The sequence below is a fragment of the Orcinus orca genome, chromosome 2, assembly GCF_937001465.1.
Source record: "Orcinus orca chromosome 2, mOrcOrc1.1, whole genome shotgun sequence".
Classification (NCBI taxonomy): Eukaryota; Metazoa; Chordata; class Mammalia; order Artiodactyla; family Delphinidae; genus Orcinus; species Orcinus orca.
In genome coordinates, this window is record NC_064560.1 from 3,441,184 (window position 1) to 3,461,148 (window position 19,965).

General features: G+C 38.4%; 1 protein-coding gene and 1 long non-coding RNA gene across 10 annotated transcripts in view; one reads left to right on the forward strand and one right to left on the reverse strand.

Moving 5' to 3' along the window:
• The window catches only part of LOC125963619 (uncharacterized), a 687,634-nt gene that overhangs the window by 537,563 nt on the left and 130,106 nt on the right, over positions 1 to 19,965 (forward strand). The window lies entirely within an intron of this gene.
• ARHGAP12 (Rho GTPase activating protein 12) overlaps positions 1 to 19,965 on the reverse strand; it is a 109,884-nt gene that overhangs the window by 18,440 nt on the left and 71,479 nt on the right. For 5 of the 9 annotated variants that reach the window (XM_033403490.2, XM_033403496.2, XM_033403493.2 and 2 more), the window contains 5 exons: positions 17,192 to 17,317; positions 13,648 to 13,722; positions 13,327 to 13,341; positions 5,947 to 6,008; positions 1,810 to 1,891 (listed from right to left, as the gene is read on the reverse strand). In XM_033403490.2, the coding sequence (XP_033259381.1) occupies positions 1,810 to 1,891; positions 5,947 to 6,008; positions 13,327 to 13,341; positions 13,648 to 13,722; positions 17,192 to 17,317 (360 nt within the window). The remainder of the gene's footprint in view (positions 1 to 1,809; positions 1,892 to 5,946; positions 6,009 to 13,326; positions 13,342 to 13,647; positions 13,723 to 17,191; positions 17,318 to 19,965) is intronic. The other 4 variants (XM_033403492.2, XM_004278634.4, XM_004278632.4 and 1 more) reach the window with 2 other exon arrangements.

Here is a 19,965-nt window from a genome sequence, read left to right on the forward strand (position 1 = left end):
CTCAGGGAATTTTAAGCTACGCTTCTGCTATTACCACATGGTAATGCTATAACACAACTTTAGCTGATAAACAGAAATACCCCACACCCTCTGTCGGCATTAGTTTTAATCATGAGTTCTGAATTATGTAAGGTCCTCAAGAGACCTTCATAAAATGCAACCAGACTGTACTAATGGTTCTGTGCCAGGGTATTCACTTAACATCTTCAATTTTTTTTTTAATTTCATTTTCTTTAAATCACATACATATCTGCCTACCTCAACGATGCCTCACTTACCACAATGATCTATGTACTTGCTTTATCTGTATATACCACAACCTTCAATCTTTAGGGGTCAGTAATTATCAAATAAATGACCATTATCCAGCTTTCTTCAGGAACTTTTTTGTTATTTTAATCTCTAATTGCTTCTCCATTCCTTTTCTTTCATTCACTTCACTCAGTGTCAAATAAAAGTTGAGCCACAAGTAGGAAGAAGAAATAACTGCATCTTCTTCTAGAAATGCATTAATATAAACAAAAAAGTATCATATGCTTCACCTCAGGGGAAAAAGGAGAAATAATTATCCATTTACTTTAAGACAAGTCAAACAAAAATTTCAGTCTTTTAATCTGGAAAGCATATCACAGGTCAGTTCCACCGTACTGGCTGACCAGAGAGCAGATCAAAGCATCAGTGAAGCAAAAGAGAAGAAACATTCCAGAAAGTTCATATTCATGCTCAATCCAGCAGATCTGGGGGGTTGCCATAGCAGAGTATTTGAGGACTAATACGCTCTGTGGCACTCCTGGCTCAGAACAATGTTACATGGCTGCACTGTAAACGCAGAGGACTAAAATTTGCTTGAATTTTACAAATGGATTTCTCTTTTATCAAACGTAAAGTCAACAGGTCCTGTTAATTTTAAATCAACTCCGTAAGTGTAAGAAATACTGGTTAAGGCAGGATATAAAGCAGACTAAAAATATTAGATTAATTTCATTTTAAAACCTTTTTGGAAATACCCAGAGCATGGACTCTGGAGCCAAAATGGTACCCAGATCTGTCACTTAGTAGCTGTAAGACCTTGAGCGGGGCACTGAACTGTTTTATACTTCATTTTCTCATCTCCAACAGGGGGAGAGGGAATGATAAACAGTACTCTCCCAGAGTTAAGAGGATAATATATATACCATCCTCTACACTTAGAGCAGTACCTAATATATTTTCAGCATTCAAAAAATGTTAGCTATCGTGATATGTCACAAATTATAATTTTTGGTATTTGTATTACAAATAACCAACGAGTAGCGATAGTAAACACTCAAATATACAAAAAGCTTCAAAGTCCCACAGGTAATGGTGACATTTCTTTTTCTTCTCACAGCTGGCTGATGTCATATATAGACATGGAAACCTGACTAGTATCCAAGGGTCAGATCACAATTCAAGGTGGGGCTTGTCACATGACTGCTTATTTTCTGACTAAATATCTGAAAGAGCCAAGTCACAGACACAGGAAAGCTTTGTCATCCTGAAAACAGACCAAGAAATATATGTTCTCTAATACCCAAGTAGTAAGGTCACCTTTCAGTTCAATGCATAAAATGTAATTGGTTGGTTTTAACAATATGAGTCAGACTTTTCTAAGTGGCCCTTTTCTTTCTCTTGTGAGTCAAAATGCATCTTTAACTAAGGAAACCTCATTTACTCTTATTTGCAAGCTAGCGGTAGCTGGGAGGACTCTGGAATACTTCGTGAAGTTCAGGTGCAACACCACCCACGTAATTTACATGCAGAAAGCCTCCAAAGAAAAGAAATACTTGCCCAACTTGTGCTACTTCCTTGAGTTTTGGTAAACAGTAAAGATGAACCCTGCAACACGGCCCAAGAAGACAACCAGTTCTTTCTGTAATGATAAAGACGGCCAATTAAAGCTCCGTATCCAGTTTTCCCCCCAAATTTAAAAACTTAAAACCTACTTAGCTGTTATCAATGTTGTCCACAATTTACAGTCATACTGACATTCCAACTGTTTTTACTGGGGATATAATTCTAATGGAAATGACAACCATTTTATGGTCCCAAAACTAATGAAGTCAACGAGAGATGTAAGTTATCAGAATAACCACACACCTAACTATGTGCACATGGGGGTAATCCAGCACATCTGTGATCAAGGACACTAATTTAGAGTCACATGAACTGCACACTGCATTTGGCAAGAATTCTTATTCACAATTAAAAATTCGACAAACATGCTCATCTTACCTAATCCTCTGTAGATACAGATTGTTTTATATCTCTTAGTTATCTTCCTTCCCTGAATAAGGCTATACCAGGTAAGCAGTAGATCGTATAAATCACATGCTGGTTGATAACTAAGGTTACTACTACTAAAATGAGGCTTTTAAAAACTCTTTCCTAAATTACAAAATCAACACACAAACTATATCAAAACTCTGAACGTAGAAATGTATACAGAAAAAGGCCCCATTTCTTCTCCTTCAACCGCCTCTCCAGAGGTAACCAGTGTTTACGTTATAAGGCAATTTAATTGCTGGCAGGCTAAAACGAACGTCAAATGTATCTTCCACAGGAATTTATTAAGGCTCGCCTTACAGCCAAACATATGGCCAGTTTTGTGAAAACTTTATAGGCACTCAAAAGAAGGTTTATTCTCCATATTCAGAATGTAGAATTTAATATCTACCAATTAGACCAACTTGATTATTTTACGACTTTTTATGTCCACTTGAACTTGAAAAGTGAAATAAAGTTTACTCCTACTGAATCTCTATTTTTCCTTTTATTTCCTGTTGTTTTGCTTATGGTCATTAACATTACTTACTCAGTGAATGGCTATTTCTCATGATGAGATCTTCACTGTGGACTGATCCACAGTGCTTTATCATTTTAAAGATGCTTAGTGCCTTCCCCCTGAGTTGAACCTGTCTGCTATTAAGATCCCTATTCCTGCTTTACTTTTTATGCCTTTGATATGCGTTATTTGTTTTAACTTTTCTGAATCGTTTTTCAGATGTCTCTTTTGTATGTAATATTGAACTGGGTTTTGCTTTGTGTTCCAGTCTGAGCACCTTTTTCTTTCAACGGATGAATATAGTGCATTTACATTTATTTATACTGATACGACACATACGTTTGGTACCTGTTCTGTCATCATTTTATTATATTTTCACTTTATTTTATTATTTTGTTTTGTGTGGACCTCAAGATATTTTGGAAGGATTTATTTTCATTGGTAAATTTATTTTATATTCCATCTTATATTTCTTTAGATAATATCTAACTTCTCTATGCTGAAAAATGCTAAACTATATTCCCACTTTAAAAAATATATATATGTATTTCCACTTTAAATAAACTTTTTGAGTTTAATTTTCAAAATAAAAAAAACTGTAGCATGTGTATCTCAGAACAAATATTGAATATTTGGATACTGAATGAATGACAGTATCCAAATATTGAGTTGCAGGTAGAATCAGTCACACCTTTTTCATGGAACCAATTTTTTCCTGAACAAACAACTGACGGATACACTGATTATTTAGACTTGACTACTTGGCAGGTAGACGTTATCTCAAAAATAAATGAAGTGAGCCTTTCGTTTCAAGGAAAATAAATGATAGTATATGTTCACAATAACAAAGCTTTCAAACAGAAAGCAGAATTCTGGAAAACTTGGCACATCTGCCACTGTGAGGCTGACAATATTCCAAAACTTAGTGACTCTGATGATGAGATTACTGATTTATGATTCTTCGATATTATAAAATAAAATGTGCCAACATTTGTAAAATCGGCAAACTTAGTAAACCAGTATTTTCCAAATGACCTACAAGATGTTACAAAATTATGCATAGGTAAAGATTCATTCACAATGCAACACAGGCCCATGGACTTTAATGTAACTGAGTACTGAAAGTTCAAGGATAGTTTTTCAGAATCTTCATTGCAACTAACATTTTTGGCGTTTTGGTGTAGCAGAAAAATACGCACAATTATCTGAGAAGGCTATTAAAATATTCCTCCCTTTTCCAACTTTATCTATGTAAAGGAGCATTTTCTTTATATACTTCAACCAAAATAATATGTTGCAACAGACCGACTGCAAGCAGAGATGAGAATCCAGGTGTCTTCCATTAAGCCAAATAGTAAAGATTTCTGAAAACATAAAACAATGCCACGCTTCTGATGGAAGTTTTCGGCATGAGAAAATACAGGGGGTTTTCTTCATAAAAGATGTTATTCATGTTAACATGTAACAGGTTATTAGTTTTAAAAGAGTTAATAGAGATTCTTAAAATTTCTGTTTTAATTTTTTACAGTAAATAATTCTAGATAAACTATATAGACAAAAGTTCTTTGCACTAACCAATAATTTTTAAGAGTTTAAAGAGGTCCTCAGAACAAAATGTTTGATAAACACTAAAATACAGGAAATTAAAATACCACTGTGCTCAGCTCTATATAAATAAATTTGAATATAATGAAATGGATGGTATTCTTAGGAGAAGTATTCCAAAAAGCATTCCAAAGTAAGGAGAAAATCTAAAAAACTAATTATCACAGGAAAAATGACAGCAATGAAAACAGGGAAAGTGGCCAAAGATCTACCTGCACTACATATGCCCAAAAGGGAGAAAAGAAAAAAAGATCCAATTCACATGACTTCTGCCAAGGAACAGCTTCAGGAACAGGTAATTGCAGTATTTGTAAAGCTATTTCAAAGCACTTAAAAGAAAAACTTCCAAGTACCAAAATCTGACAAAGTTCAATTAAAGCAAATCTAAAAAACTCAACTACATGTAAATTTTAAACTCTTTCTTAAACAACAGACTGCTCTCACTTTGGCTATAAAACCCTAGCATTTCAGCGGTTTTTTAAAACTGGGGAAAATGGAACTTACCTTACAAAGAGTTAATTTCCTTAATTTATTAACCAAAAAAAACCAACAGCCCAACAGAAAAAGAGACAAAGGGTATAAACTGATAATTCGAGGACAACAACAAAAAAGAAATATAAATGGCTTGTGGTACTCTACCCCACTAAAAAGGAACGCAAGTAAAAACACCATTTTCTCTCAAATCTCTATTAGCAAAGATCAAAGAGTTTGACACTGTACTGAATGGGCAAAGGCATGGAGAAATCCAAGGCTCCTGAGGTTGGAACTGACTGAGGGCCTTAGGGCACAATTTGGAATTGTATGAAAATGTCCAACTGCATATGGCCTAGCAATTCCACTTGCATAAAATATGTTCTACAGGCATATCTACATACTTGCAAAATGAACCGTGCAAGACACTGAGGGTAATACTGTTTGTAATAGCAAAAAATGGAAACATCCTAAATGTCTACCAATAGACACACTTGCAAATAAATAACAGTTAAATAAACTATGATGCAGCCATACAACATACAACTATGCAGCGGTTAAAAACTATGTGTCAGCTGTACATGCAATGAAATGCACCATCTCCAAGATAAACTGTTAAAAGACTGTGTTAAAAAAGTTAATCTATGCACATGTAAATGTATCTGTTTTCTATCTCTGGAGGAAGACAGTACACCTCACTAGACATAACTGGTTACCTCTGGGGAGGGAAACTGATGGCTGGTCACTGACTTCTGACTACATGCTTTGTGTATGCTTGTATTTTGCCATGTGCATTTATTACTTATTGAAAAAAATTTTAATAAAGCGAATGCCTGCTCAGAATCCTCCGCCTTACCACCTCTGAATTTAATCTCACCTTTAGAAATAGGTCAAGACAAAGAAAAATTTTCCTCTACTTCCTGACAATCTTATATCCATCATATTAGAAAACACATTTGAAATTCTTTGAACCTGTTAATCACTTCTACTAGAATATAATTATATTCAGTTTTTATTTATATCAATCAGATGAAACACGTGAGAACATTAATGATCTGTGTACTTACCGAACCTTTTTCCCATTTTCAGTAATTTTTGTTACATTTAATAATCCATATTTCTCTTGACCCTATGATATGGAACAGAGGTATTACTGTTTATAGATCATTCATACAGACAGTGAAGTCCAAATTCTTACATAGGACTGAATCAAAATGATCTGGTACTCTAAACATTAGCTTAAAAGAAAAGATCAGTCAGTGTGTAATATGGTTAGTTCTAGACTACCTTAAGAATATAATTTCCTAATACTTCTGTAAAGTTTTTTCAGTTATTTTTGTAATTAAACACTTGGTCTGGGCTTCCCTGGTGGCACAGTGGTTGGGAGTCCGCCTGCCGATGCAGGGGACATGGGTTCATGCCCCGGTCCGGGAAGATCCCACATGCCACGGAGCGGCTGGGCCCGTGAGCCATGGCCGCTGAGCCTGTGCGTCCAGAGCCTGTGCTCTGCAACGGGAGAGGCCGCAACAGTGAGAGGCCCGCGTACCGCAAAAAACAAAAACAAAAAAACACTTGGTCTTCTCAAGGAATAGCAGCCATCAGGTAAAATCAAATTAAATTTCCACATGAACGCTACAAATCAGCACTGGAAAAATGATTTATGACTTCCTGTTCAAACCAAGTGATACAATGCTATAAATACCACAAAAAAGGAACTGTTTACTTTGCTGTCATTTTAGAACAGTGTAGTCTGAAAATTATTTAAGATACTAACCTACTTAGTCAGAATGTGAAAATAAGTAGGTAGAACAAATGCAGTGACTGTATTTAATAAATTACTTAAAAGTAAGTGGCACTATGCATAGAACTGGCCTTAATGTGGCATAAAGAATTCAATATGTTGCTTCATTAAACATATTATCAGATGGCAAATTGAGCTCTGGACAAACTAGATCTATTAGTCAGCTGATGTAAAAAACAGCAACACAGCTTTATCATCAAACCCTAGGAAGGCAAAAGTCACTGTGCTCGAGTTAAATGTTATCTTAAAATTCTTCCAGGTGGAACTGAAGAAGCACTTTCTCATTGCTCTAGCCTTCTATAGTCAAATGAATTTAATCAAAATGCGTTTGTGCCCACAGCAATCATCCATTAGTGAGCACTGTATGAAAATGACCAAGCAGCCAATTTTCCTTCAGTTAAAACACACACACACAATACACACACACACAGGAAAAAATAGTCTCAATTCAGAATTTATTTCTAACTATTTACCTCAGCTATTTTCTCAATGTACTTTAATTAGAAAAAAAACTCTTTCTTGTATGAGAGATAAACATAGCATTATTTTCTCACTAATGTCTAAAAGATAATGTCTGAAAGTTTTGCCTGGTCTGATAATAACTCACATCTATAGACAAAGCTGACAAACTATTATGTTATTCACTTTTGTTATACTGGGAACTTGGGAAATATCCATATTACTACAATTTTTTCACAAAGCATAGGTTGGATCTCCTTAGATATGCAAGTCTGATACATTTCGTAAGAGCTCTCTGTTGCCTCTCAATAAAAATATCAATTACACGGTGATAAGTATGTACAGGACGTTAAGTAAGAACTTTCCCAATTTACCATCAGAAGCAGGGAGGGAAAGAAAAACTTTCAATGATCCAGGAACTAAGTAACATTAATCTGAGAGGATGGGCACTGGTGATGTGAGCACAGGAACTGGAAGGGCGGAGGTGGGAATAGCCTATTAAAAAACACCAAAGCTGGAACTATGCAGGGTGAAAAAGCAGACACAGGAAGGAAATGCCAGCATCAAAACAGGAAGAAAAATGGAAGGGACAGCAGCAGTGACAGATGGCCAAAGCCTACGGGGGAAAGAGACGCTCTGGATCAGGGATTCTTACCTGAGTCATGGCTGGACCAACACCGCACATAATCGTGCGTGTACATGCACCACTCAAGGGAAAGGCCCAGAGCTCCCATGAAATTCTCACAGGGACCAAGGCCCAAGCACTAATGCTCTAAGCGGTAAGCACTCTAACGTGAACATAAAATAAGAACAAAATGTGCCACGTCCCAAACGTACCAACACAATGACCATTACCACGCGGTGTGCAAAGTCAGAGTGCTCTGAGGAAGGCATACCTAACTCCACCTGAGAGGGGAGCAGGGAGGAAGAGAAGCTTCCCGGAGACCCTGACCCAGGAGCGAGCAACAGGAGTCGGCCACACAGAAGCGACGGACAGGCGAAGGCACAGAAGCTGGAAGCGCATCATCTCTACGCGGCTTAGTTCCCTCAGCGTACGGGGCGCAGCAGAGCAGCAGCAAGAGAGAGGGGGCAGCGGAACGAGCAAGGCGGGAGCAGGCGACGCAGCGCCACCGGAACAGTGTTCTGATAACTCCTATCAATGCAAGAGGTGCTGACGGCCTGGCCCAGGGAGAGGCCTGAGAGGGTGAAGAGGGGCCACACGGGAGAGCGACTCGGAAGGCAGGACTGACAGGGACAGGACGGGAGGTAAGAGGCAAGATCGGGGAGACTCCCAAGCTTGAGCAGCTGGGGGCCCTCAGCTGCAACGACAAGCTTTAGAGGAGCCGTCCCTGACCCCTGCGGTAGGAGCTCCTCTGCCCTCCAATGACTGACGACAGCCCCCAGGTTGTTTCCTTCGTCGCACCTAATGCAAAGCACAATTACGTATTATTTATTCGCCACCTACTGTCAGGCTGTCCGTCGGGACCACATCTGCTGTGCTCACCATGTATGACAGCGCCCAGCACAGCGGCTAGCATGGTGCCGGGGCTCAACACATGTTTGTTGAAGTAATTAACCAACAAAGCAGCCGTGCTATCACACTACCAAGAAATGTAAGAGAAGGTCAGTGATGGAGAAAATAAAGCTTTAACTTTTAAGCACGTAAGTTCTGAATTTGACATCAAAGTGACAAGCAGGCAGATACAGGTGTAGATTTCAGGGGGGGATTTAGGCAGATTATCATTTCATACTGTTTGGTGTACTCTTCTCTACTTAACATGATTCAAAGTCAACCCATGTTTTTGTGTAGCTTACTAAAATAACTTCATAAAAATACCTTGTTAAGTCCTTTAAAAACTACCCATACTCACACATGAGTATTTCTTAGTCTAAATATGTCGATACTCTAAGGGAAACTTCGTGTTGAAAATAAGCAGGAATGTTTTAATATGAACTGGCAAAATATGGTTAAATTTTAACCAAAAATATTGTAGTAAGATTGTCCTATCCTAATTAAGGCAAGAAAACAATAAAATGTCAGTTCTATTGAGTAATCTGGGAAAACTTCCACAGGTTCATAATCACTTTGCAGGCTCCAGAATTTCTAATCGATTTTACATTCATTTAGTAAGATAAGCATTTCCCAATTTTGGCTAATAATTATTATATATCAAAATCAATACCTCCCATTAAAATCTTTATCTTCAGTTAATCATGTTATAATCATGTAATAAAAAGATTCTTTCTCTACAGAGTAAGTAACCTTGCCCTGTGATATGCTGAAAAAGAACCAGCGTGACAGAACTTCCAGAGCAGGTAGATCCATGCAGACCTCCAAACCAGAGGCTGCCGTGCAGAGGGGAGGAGAGGTGCGGAAAGGGGCAGTGGCTGCTTAACGGTAGGGGGCTCCCTCTGAGGGGATGACAGTGTCCTGAAACTGGGCAGGAGTGACAGCTACACACATTTTAAATACACTAAAGCCACTGAACTGTATACTTTAAAGTGGTTAATGGCTAATTTTATGTTATGTGGATTTCACCTCGATTAAAAAAAATGTTTAAAGAACCAGTGTTATAAAAAATTGTTAAAATCATGTTTTTAAAAAAGGCTTTAGGGGCTTCCCTGGTGGCGCAGTGGTTGAGAGTCCGCCTGCCGATGCAGGGGACACGGGTTCGTGCCCTGGTCCGGGAGGATCCCACATGCCGTGGAGCAGCTGGGCCCGTGAGCCATGGCCGCTGAGCCTGCGCGTCCGGAGCCTGTGCTCCGCAACGGGAGAGGCCACAACAGTGAGAGGCCCGCATACAGCAAAAAAAAAAAAAAAAAAAAAAAAGGCTTTAGAATAGTAATATTCAATGAAAAAAAATTAGCCGATTTGTCCACTAAACCCTTTTGGTAACGAACGTGTTGAAATGCCCTTTTCTCCAAAGTGGGTAAAGCATTTTAATACCATAATTGGAAACACAAGGTCAAAAGTTCAAGTTTCCAAATTACATACTTAAAATTGTACTCAGTGTTCAGTAAATGAGAACTTTAAATGCATATCCTCACAGGCACACTGGGACAAACAGAGACGAGGTTCTTAGATCAGCCTACAAAATCCTATTTAATCCACGTCTGGCAGTCATATTTTAGAGAAATATCAATTTTAAAAAAATGTATACACTACCTATTTCAAAAAAGGACTTGAGGGCCTCCCTGGTGGAACAGTGGTTGAGAGTCCGCCTGCCGATGCAGGGGACACGGGTTCGTGCCCCGGTCCGGGAAGATCCCGCAGGCCGCGGAGCGGCTGGGCCCGTGAGCCATGGCCGCTGAGCCTGCGCGTCCGGAGCCTGTGCTCCGCAACGGGAGAGGCCACAGCAGTGAGAGGCCCGCGTACCGCAAAAAACAAACAAACAAACAAAAAAAACAGGACTTGAAGTGACTATGAAAAATAACAATGCATTTGAAAACTGGAAATAAGACAAGAAAAAATGAACATGTTTAAAATTTAGATTAAGGGATGAATTTTAATCTGGTTTGGAGGAGACTGAATGAAAGCATCATATGCTACGTGAACAAAGCCTGTCCAACAAGACCATGTGTTCCATGACTCCACACATGTGAAGTGTCCAGAAGAGGCAGACCTAGTGAGATAGAAAGCACATTGCTGGCTGCTTAGGGCGTGATGGGATGTGGAAGCAGAGGGGTGACGGCAACGAGTACTGCTTTTTGAAGTGATGAATGTTCTAAATTGACTGTCCTGATGGTTGCACTTATCTGAACATACTAGAAACCAATGAACTGTACACTTTAAACGGGTGAACGGTATAGTATGTTAGTCATATTTCAATACGGTTTTAACAAAAAAAAAATAAAAAGAGATTCAATAGGCAATCTGCAGAGATTTAAAGATGCCATGAGGTAACTAACATTGATTACGATGTCAGTTTCTTTTTCTTACCACTAAGGCTTTACACCAACCAGATTTTAACTCACAAAGAACCAAAAAAAAGAAATCTGCTTGTATTAACCGGGTAAGAATGGGAAAGACAGGCAAAAGACTCCATTCAAACAGGGCAAGAAGAGAAGAGGGAGCAGAGGCTGCAGGAGGAAAGAAGAGACTCTGGGGAGCAGAAGCCCGGGGGGGCCAGACTGGGGCTTGGGGGGAAGGACGCTGCACACTTACAGGGAAACAGAACAGCCTCAGCAGAATTAACAGAGCTGTTCCTGTTTTCCACCCGAAGGTAAATGAAGAACGAAACAGAACCCTGCTGAGGCAGTTCCTTGCCGTGGCCACCAGAGGGGACCCTGAGTCTGGGGCAGTCAGGTGACTGGCAAACTTGTGAAAGGGGTAACTGCCCGGGGGAATAATTTGCAAACCGTCCTTTTAACTCCCATGCGAACACTTATAAACTCATGTTTCCAGGATTACCAGAAATTCCCTTTTACCAAAATGTAAATAATTTATAAAAGGTCTTCTCCTAAGTTACATATTACCCATATTTAAAATAAGTTAAAAAGCGTTTCTGCCTCTTTTCTAGATGGATGGATAGATTAAGAATACTGCAGTAATAGCACCTTACATTCATACAGGAAATCCTGACAATACCACTAAAATCATGTTCACTTTGATCTTTATTTAATGTTCATGCACCCAGGACTGTGTTAAATAATGCAAAAGATAAAAAGTATTAGAAAGCAGCCCCTCTCTATCTCTCTGAGTCCCTTCAAAGTTTAAACCCTTAGCAGAGAGCTGAGGGGCACATGAGGTAACTTTCACACCATTAATGCCATCAGTGACTTGAGCGCTCAAAGAAAAAGAAGAGATGCTATTATGCTGAGGTTAGTGTGGGCAGGCCCTAAGGGGTCATCCCACTGGTCAGCACAAGATTAACTGTAGGTGCAGAGAGGCTGAGGACCACGGTAGGCAGGGAAACCACCCGTGCAATATCAGCAGGACGGGTGGACAACACGTGATAGGAACCAAAAGACCTGATTTGCTCAGGGGATGGAGAAAAGAGCCAGACAAGGAAAACAGCATCTGTGAGAAACCTGTGCCTCTAGAAAATCAGAAGTATCCTAATAAACAAGAGTCTATTATAGTTTCTTAAAATTAAGGAAGTAACAATAAAAGTTTGTCTTCTGGAAAGCTTTAAAAGTCTCATTTCTTCCTTTTGGCAAAACCCCACGGAACAGCGGCTCTATGGCACTGGGGTTACGCTGGCCCTGCTCTAAGGAGTCTTTTCCTTGTCTAGTGGGGAAGACATTAACTGAGGGTTGGAAGTTCCTATAAGAAATAGGAAATGAGAAGAGTTACTCGATTTTACGGAATCAAATAACATATAATTAAATGTTATTAAGAGTACCACAGGGAAACCTGACCAAATCTAGAGGATCTGAAGAAAATTCCGAGCCTGAACCAAGCTCTAAGGAATGACCAGAAGTTGACCAGGCAAAGACGTCGGGGAAGATGGGTTTCAGTGCATGAAGGGGCTGGAGCTGAAGAGCAGGCTCCTTTGCAGAGAGGAGAGTAGCAGGGCTGCAGGAAAACACGCAAGTGGGGGCAAGGAGGGGGTATGAGGACCCGGGACAGGCGCAGTGTTGCAGAGCTCGTCACAAAGTTGCATCCTCCTTCTAAAATGAAAGAAGAGCCGCTGGAGGGGAAGAGCAGGAGGGGCAAATCACAGGCTAGACTTGGGGACGGGGGCGCTGCAAACACCAAGATCAAGTAGGATTCCTCCAAAGTTACGACTGAAGAGAAGGGCTTCCCTGGTGGCGCAGTGGCTAAGAATCCACCTGCCAATGCAGGGGACACGGGTTCGAGCCCTGGTCCGGGAAGATCCCACATGCCGCAGAGCAACTAAGCCCGTGAGCCACAACTACTGAGCCCACGAGCCACGACTACTGAAGCCCACGCACCTAGAGCCCGTGCTCCACAACAAGAGAAGCCACCGCAGTGAGAAGCCCGCGCACTGCAACCAAGAGTAGCCCCCGCTCACCACAACTAGAGAAAGCCTGCACGCAGCAACGAAGACCCAAGGCAGCAAATAAATAAATGAATGAATGAATAACTGAAGAGAAGTCACTGTATCGCCAATATTACCTGGCCTAGGCTGGGCAATGCATTTTACAGCTTAGCGGGGGGCGGGGGGCGGGGGGGGGGGTGAGGCATCTAAAGCTCGTTAAGAAGGAGGGAAAGGATTCTTACCTTTGGACTGCTGGCCTGAGGAAGGAAGGGTGAAGTGTAATTTGACAGTATTCTCCAGGGATTTTTATATTTATGTTTAACAGCCAAACATAAATTCACTGCTTACAAATATGGTATACAAGTTGATCACGAAGATACCATATTTTACATAAAAGGGGGAATTTTTAAATCAATAAAATCTGATTTTTAATTTAAACCTATTATCTGATTATTTTTTGAAAGACCAATGAAATTTAATAGAAGCCCAAGAGGTATTTTTAAACATTACACTTAGATTGAAATAATTGGACTATATTATCTATAAGCTGCTATCATACTAACTGTATCTTGGTTCTTTGGTGAAGAGGGAGAAGACTCATTTTCAGGATAGCAGGGTTTTGAGGCAGTTGGAGATTCCTACAAGAAATAAGTAATGAAAAATGTTACTCTATTTCATATAATTATATTTCTCCCTCTACTGACAGTGGGAAAGCTTAATAAGGGACGCTAAAAAAAATTTTTTCCTAGTTATTTCCCTTCTATATTCAGCTACGAAACTAATATGGTACAGATGTGAAAACTACAGATATCATAAAGTTTATGAAATATTTTATGCCAATTACAGTAAATTTAAATACCGCATACGGAATTACTCAAAAGAAATGATGCATGTTGCCTTAAAATCATGATGTTGCATCAGCTTAAATTAACCATATTTAAAATAAGTAAAATCCGAACACTTACGGATAAAATGTAACAGTCCCCATACTAACTTGCTCTTGGTATGAATCCTGGTTTAGGATTTAGGATTAGGCAAGGAATAGTCACAGGAACTACTTGGCAACTGCCAGAATGAGAACTTGTATTAAGAAATTAAATTGCTATTAATACTTAATATAATTTATAGCTAACTTTCCAATTATTAGAAATAAGCAAGATTGTTTAAAATGCAAAGAAGAAACCTCAGATTTACAGATTAATAACTCACCAGGAAAAAAAAATATTTTAATGTCTAAGCCTACAAGAATATATAATAGGAGCAAACCAATAATGTGCATTTTTAAAGCAATTCTGCTTTGTTAATATTAAAACATGGTATGTGATTTCTACCTCAGATATCTGTAAAACTATTCATGGAGGATAAGACTGAAAAAACATTTTTTGGTACCAAGAGCCACTGGTAGCCAATGGTACCAATGGTATCTACCAAGCTCCATTTTTCTCTGTTCTCCTAGAAGCTCTGAATAATTTCAGGAAACGAGAATTAGGAAAATCATATGCCAATGTCTATTATTATTTTTCCTATAAAACCAAATAATTTACTTGACATTCACCTTCACATCTGTATCATCTACTTTACTATACTTATGAAACTGGATAACGTACTGTTGATAAGCCTGGGAATTTGTATTAAATCACAATACAAAAAACCATTAATAAAATCCATTCACTTAGAGAAAAGTCTTCAGGTTTATATCCTGTACAATTCGTAAATACAGAAACCAGGTAGCAGTGAAACTGTACAGGGAAAATCCTTGAAGGTAACAACCTTAAAATCGAAGGCCTACACTATAAATGGAGAAAACATTAAAATCATTATCAAATATATCTTTATAAAAATTAATTACATTTAATGTCCAAATATCAGTTTAGCTTCATTTAAGTATTTTTTCTAACAGCTTCAGATGTTTTACTTTTCAATTTCTTGACTTCTAAAAGCGTCTAATATTAAAACACTCTGAGAAAAAGAGGAAAGATTTGATGACCCATAAACTATAAAATAAGTAATTGAATAAAATGAATGGTAATTACAACTTATTTTTCATGGCATTATCAGTCCTACAGAAATGAAAACCATAGCAAATGGAGTAATAATGTAAACACAACAATTATAATTATTATAAACAATTTTACATTTACCCATTTGTTTATGTATACTTATAAATGTATATGCACATATAAATACATCTTAGTGTCTACAAGCAGCAGGTTTTGGTAAAAATCATACATAGGCAGAAACAAACAGATGTATCCATACACACACACACGCACACACACCTAGCTCCACCAAGGTTGTCTGGCAACCGAATTAGGACCCATATCATCATAACAACATTCACTACATAGTATTAGGTTTCTCTGATTACCTTTCAAGTTATACGCATTTCACCCCTTATCAAATATTAGTCAGCTAATCTGGTATAGTATCAAATATTATCAAATATTATATAGCTAATCTGGTATCTGGTATAGTCCCTCTTTTATAATCTCAAATCTTAAAATCGTGTATACTGTGTAATGATAAATAGAAGAGTTTACTTGGTGAAGTAGCTATCTATGACTCCATTTATAAAGGTGCGGGGGGGGGGGAGACATGTCTACCAAAAATAAGTAGAGCTCTGGTCTCAAGAAAATCACGTTATCACATGCTGAAACAATTAGATGAAAAAGGATACATAATAAGAACTTCATGCAGGTTATTCTAATAATAGACTGAAAATGAATCTCAAGAAAGATTATAAGGGAGTAACACATTTTAAGTCTACGTCACTAAAATAACCATCCCTTTTGTTCTAGTGCGAAGAGGCAGTAGAGTTGGCTCAACAACGGCTTTCGCACTAGAGCTTTCATTACATACAGTAGGAGCTTTCTGTATACACTGAACTGTAATCTGGTTCTTGGAGTTAAATGAATTTTTCTATTAAAATCTCTAGGACTCTTACCTACACAGGTTAACCTCAATGCTAGTATACTGGGTTGGCCAAAAAGTTCGTTCGGGTTTTCCCACAAGCGCTTATGAAAAACCCAAAGGAACTTTTTGGCCAACCCAATATTTTCAAGCATTCTTCAATACACAGACTCCAAAATTTCATTCCTTTAATATGCCCCCTACATTCAACCACATCACATCCTTACAAATAGAAATCAGAAGTACTTGTCTGACTGACTGACTGACTGAGATAATTTAGAAAGGAATTTAGGACTGAAAGCATACAAACACAGAGAAATACGCCTCAGGAGAGTTCATCCTGTTTTCACTAACTACCTAAAAATGCAGGAAGCATCAATTATGTCAAAGGAGCAGCCTGGTGGTAAAATAACAGAGTCCCCAGCGACCAATATTTTAGCTTTAGGGTGTTTCCACCACCCTCAGATTTTAACATTAGTATGTCTGCTGTTCTACAAATTCGTACTAATTTCCTATTCTATCCCCAAAATGAAGTCACAATGTAAAGATGTAACTCACAAGGAAATTCAAAACTTCATGGCTTTTCCAATTTCATGTTTGCATCAAAATCCATTCCCTGGGGCTTCCCTGGTGGCGCAGTGGTTGAGAGTCCGCCTGCCGATGCAGGGGACACGGGTTCGTGCCCCGGTCCGGGAAGATCCCACATGCCGCGGAGCGGCTGGGCCCTTGAGCCACGGCCGCTGAGCCTGCGCGTCCGGAGCCTGTGCTCCGCAACGGGAGAGGCCACAGCAGTGAGAGGCCCGCGTACCGCAAAAAAAAAAAAAAAAAAATCCATTCCCTATTTGAAACAGAGAACATGCCTTCTCAGAAGCACTTGTGCAAATAGCACTTAGGGAAACAGGAGGAGCAGGGTTCCAATCTTCCCTGGGATGGGAAAGTTAGTTAAACGTCTTTACCGTTAAACCTCCTAGAGACTGAAGACAAACAATAACGGATATGTGACTTTAAAAAGAGATTGTGAAAAAAAACCTGTCACCTACTAAAATCAAAAAACTTCAATACCAAACCCCACTCCGGGACTAACTGATATGACACACAATAAAGCAGGCATCACCAAGGTATGAGGTTCAGCTGAGGAGAAAACACAGCATAAAGAACTTGGCGAAGTTCGCAGCAGATGGTCTCGCAAGGTCCTACCTTGTCATTGGCGTCCAGCACAATGGTGCTATGTCTCCACTTTGTCAGCACTATTGGTTCCTGCAGCCGCCTGTCCAGACTCCTACTTTTAATAATTTCTCTTTGCTGCTGAGATGAGGCATTATACTGAAGAAAACAAATTATACCTCATAAATAATAGAAACAAAAGTGGAATCTAAACATGCTGGCTCCGAGTGACACATGGTGTTAGGCAAAAGTCACCATGTGACCCTAACCTGAGTTTTGTCATCTTTGGCCAGCACTGTGACACAACCAAGAGGATCACAGACTTGGGTGCTGGGGAGACCAAGTTAATGTTATCTTTGGCAAAACACCTAGTCTAAGTTTCATCAACTATAAAACAGATACAATGGAAATAGGGTTCTAAGGATTAAGCAGTATAAAAAGTGCCAGATGTAGCCCTCATAGGTTCTCAATAAATATTAGTAGTTATAATTTATAAAATGAGGTCACTGGACAAATTAATTTTTTAAGGTTCCTTCTACTTCGAAAATCCACATGAATTCAATTTGTGGTTTAGGTTTTTTTAAAGATGCTTTCATATACAACAGTATTCTCACATTTAAAGGAGTTTTTGTTTTTACTTTTACTTTCCATATATAGGCCAAACACACTATTATTTGTTTCTCTGAAGTGGTGAAACATAACCGAGTCAAAAGGCAGAGGTGGTACTCCTTCCAAACACCAATCCTGAACATATCACTTGTGTACAAAGGCTAAGTAATAACTACCAACTGAAAATGAAATATAAAATTAAGAACACATTATCGGGGAGGGGGAAGGGTAAACGGTGACAAAGCAATAAAGAGGCATGGACATGTATACACTACCAAACGTAAGGTAGATAGCTAAAAAAAAAAAAAAAAAAAAAGAACACATTATCAATAAGGTATTAGGTCTTGTGAGTGTCTGAAATGTCAAGTAGACCACCAGGCATAAACATTTGAGAAATGCGAGGTTTAAGGGTTATGCTGTTTTATACAGGCAGTTTTAATAAATTATAAATAATTATAATAAAATGACGAAAGAAAATTCATCTACTTTTTAAGGGATACATCCTTCTCCTGAAACCAAAGGATACCTAATATCTACTTCTCTAAAAAGCCCAGTAAATCTTAAATTTTAATGACTCGTAATTTCAGTGAAATGTCTTATTATATGTTACACTACTAAATCTCAGTAATACATTATTTATATTGTTTTTAAAATTTAAAAACCTTCCAACATCTTTCTCCATAATATGCCATTTCTTCACTTTCCAAAATGAGTCCAGACAGGTCCCCCAAACTGTTTCCAAAGCTGTTACCTCGCTTTTTACATTAAAAACTTGCCAAAGCCGGGCAAGCACATGCGGGTGTATGTAAAATCTGTCACAGAAGTTAACAAAGGGATCACTTCTAGAATGAACAAAGACGAAGCTTAAAGGCTTCCCCCCCAAAAATTCTGCGCCATAAATCACTAAGTGAAGAGAGACCGAGTTATTAAGCAGAGCTCCTTCCAGACAATCATCATTAGCAATAATTAAAATGTGTAGATGCGTGTAAGCTTGTGTATGAACTTTAATGGATACCTACCCTAGCTGTTGAGCTTTATAACTACAGTTGTTTAGAAATCCTTTCCAAGGGGCAAGAAAAATAATGTAAAATTAAACTGGGTAATATTCACAATTTAAAAGGTGCTGGTAATTTTATTAGGCAACAGTATGTTGATAAAAGCAAATAAAGCACCAATAAAATGTCATATAAAATCTAGTGTAGACAGAAGACAAAAATAAAGTGTCACATAATCAGAGAAAAGAAAAATAAGATGACACCACAGCTAAAATACACACACACACACGTATAGTTAAACAAGATGGCTAAAACAACATTTTAGAAATCTTTTTAGAACACCTTTTTTCTTTTAAGAATTTTAATTGCAATTTTATTTGAATTATTTCAAACATACAAAAGAACAGCGACTATAATAAAAAACCCACCACAAGCTTCAGCATATCTAACATAAAACAGGTACCTTTTTTTTTTAAAGAAAAAAAATACTAGAGTCCTCTGAAGACATCTTCCAGATTCCATTCCTCTCCCTCCCTCCCTGACAGTACCATATAGTTCAGTGCTCACCATTCTCACGCACTTTACACTTTAGTACATATGTATGTATCTGTAAATACACAGTGCCTGTAAGCTTTTAGATTTTATAAAAGTGGAATATCACATGCATCAATCTTCAACTTGCTTTTTCACTCAACATGTTTTTATTAAAACAAAAAAACCTGCATCCATATCGGTGAGTATGCAGCTCTAACTCATTTGTGTTTCACTTCTGTGTAACACTACATTATATGCAGATACCACGATTTAACCATTCTGTTGTAAATGGACATGTCCGAGGTGGTAGTACTAATTACACTTCTACCGGCAGAACATAATACTTTGGACTGCCCTACTTGGTACTGTTGAACTTATATGCATTTGTGTATAAAAAATAAATGTATGCACACGTGCACACATTTTTAAAATTCTATTAGAAGAGTGAAATGTTATCTTTTGCATTCTCTGATTACTTATAAATTTGAACATCTTTTCATACGCTTACTTCATGAACCTCCTCTTCTCCGTATTGCTTGGCCATATACTTTGCCTGGTTTTGACTGGGCTCTCTCTCTCTCACTAGCGTGTACAGAAAGAACCAAGAGGCTCTCTATACATTTAGGCTTCTAAGGCTTCGTAAGCTACGTGAGTTGAATGTAGCTTTTC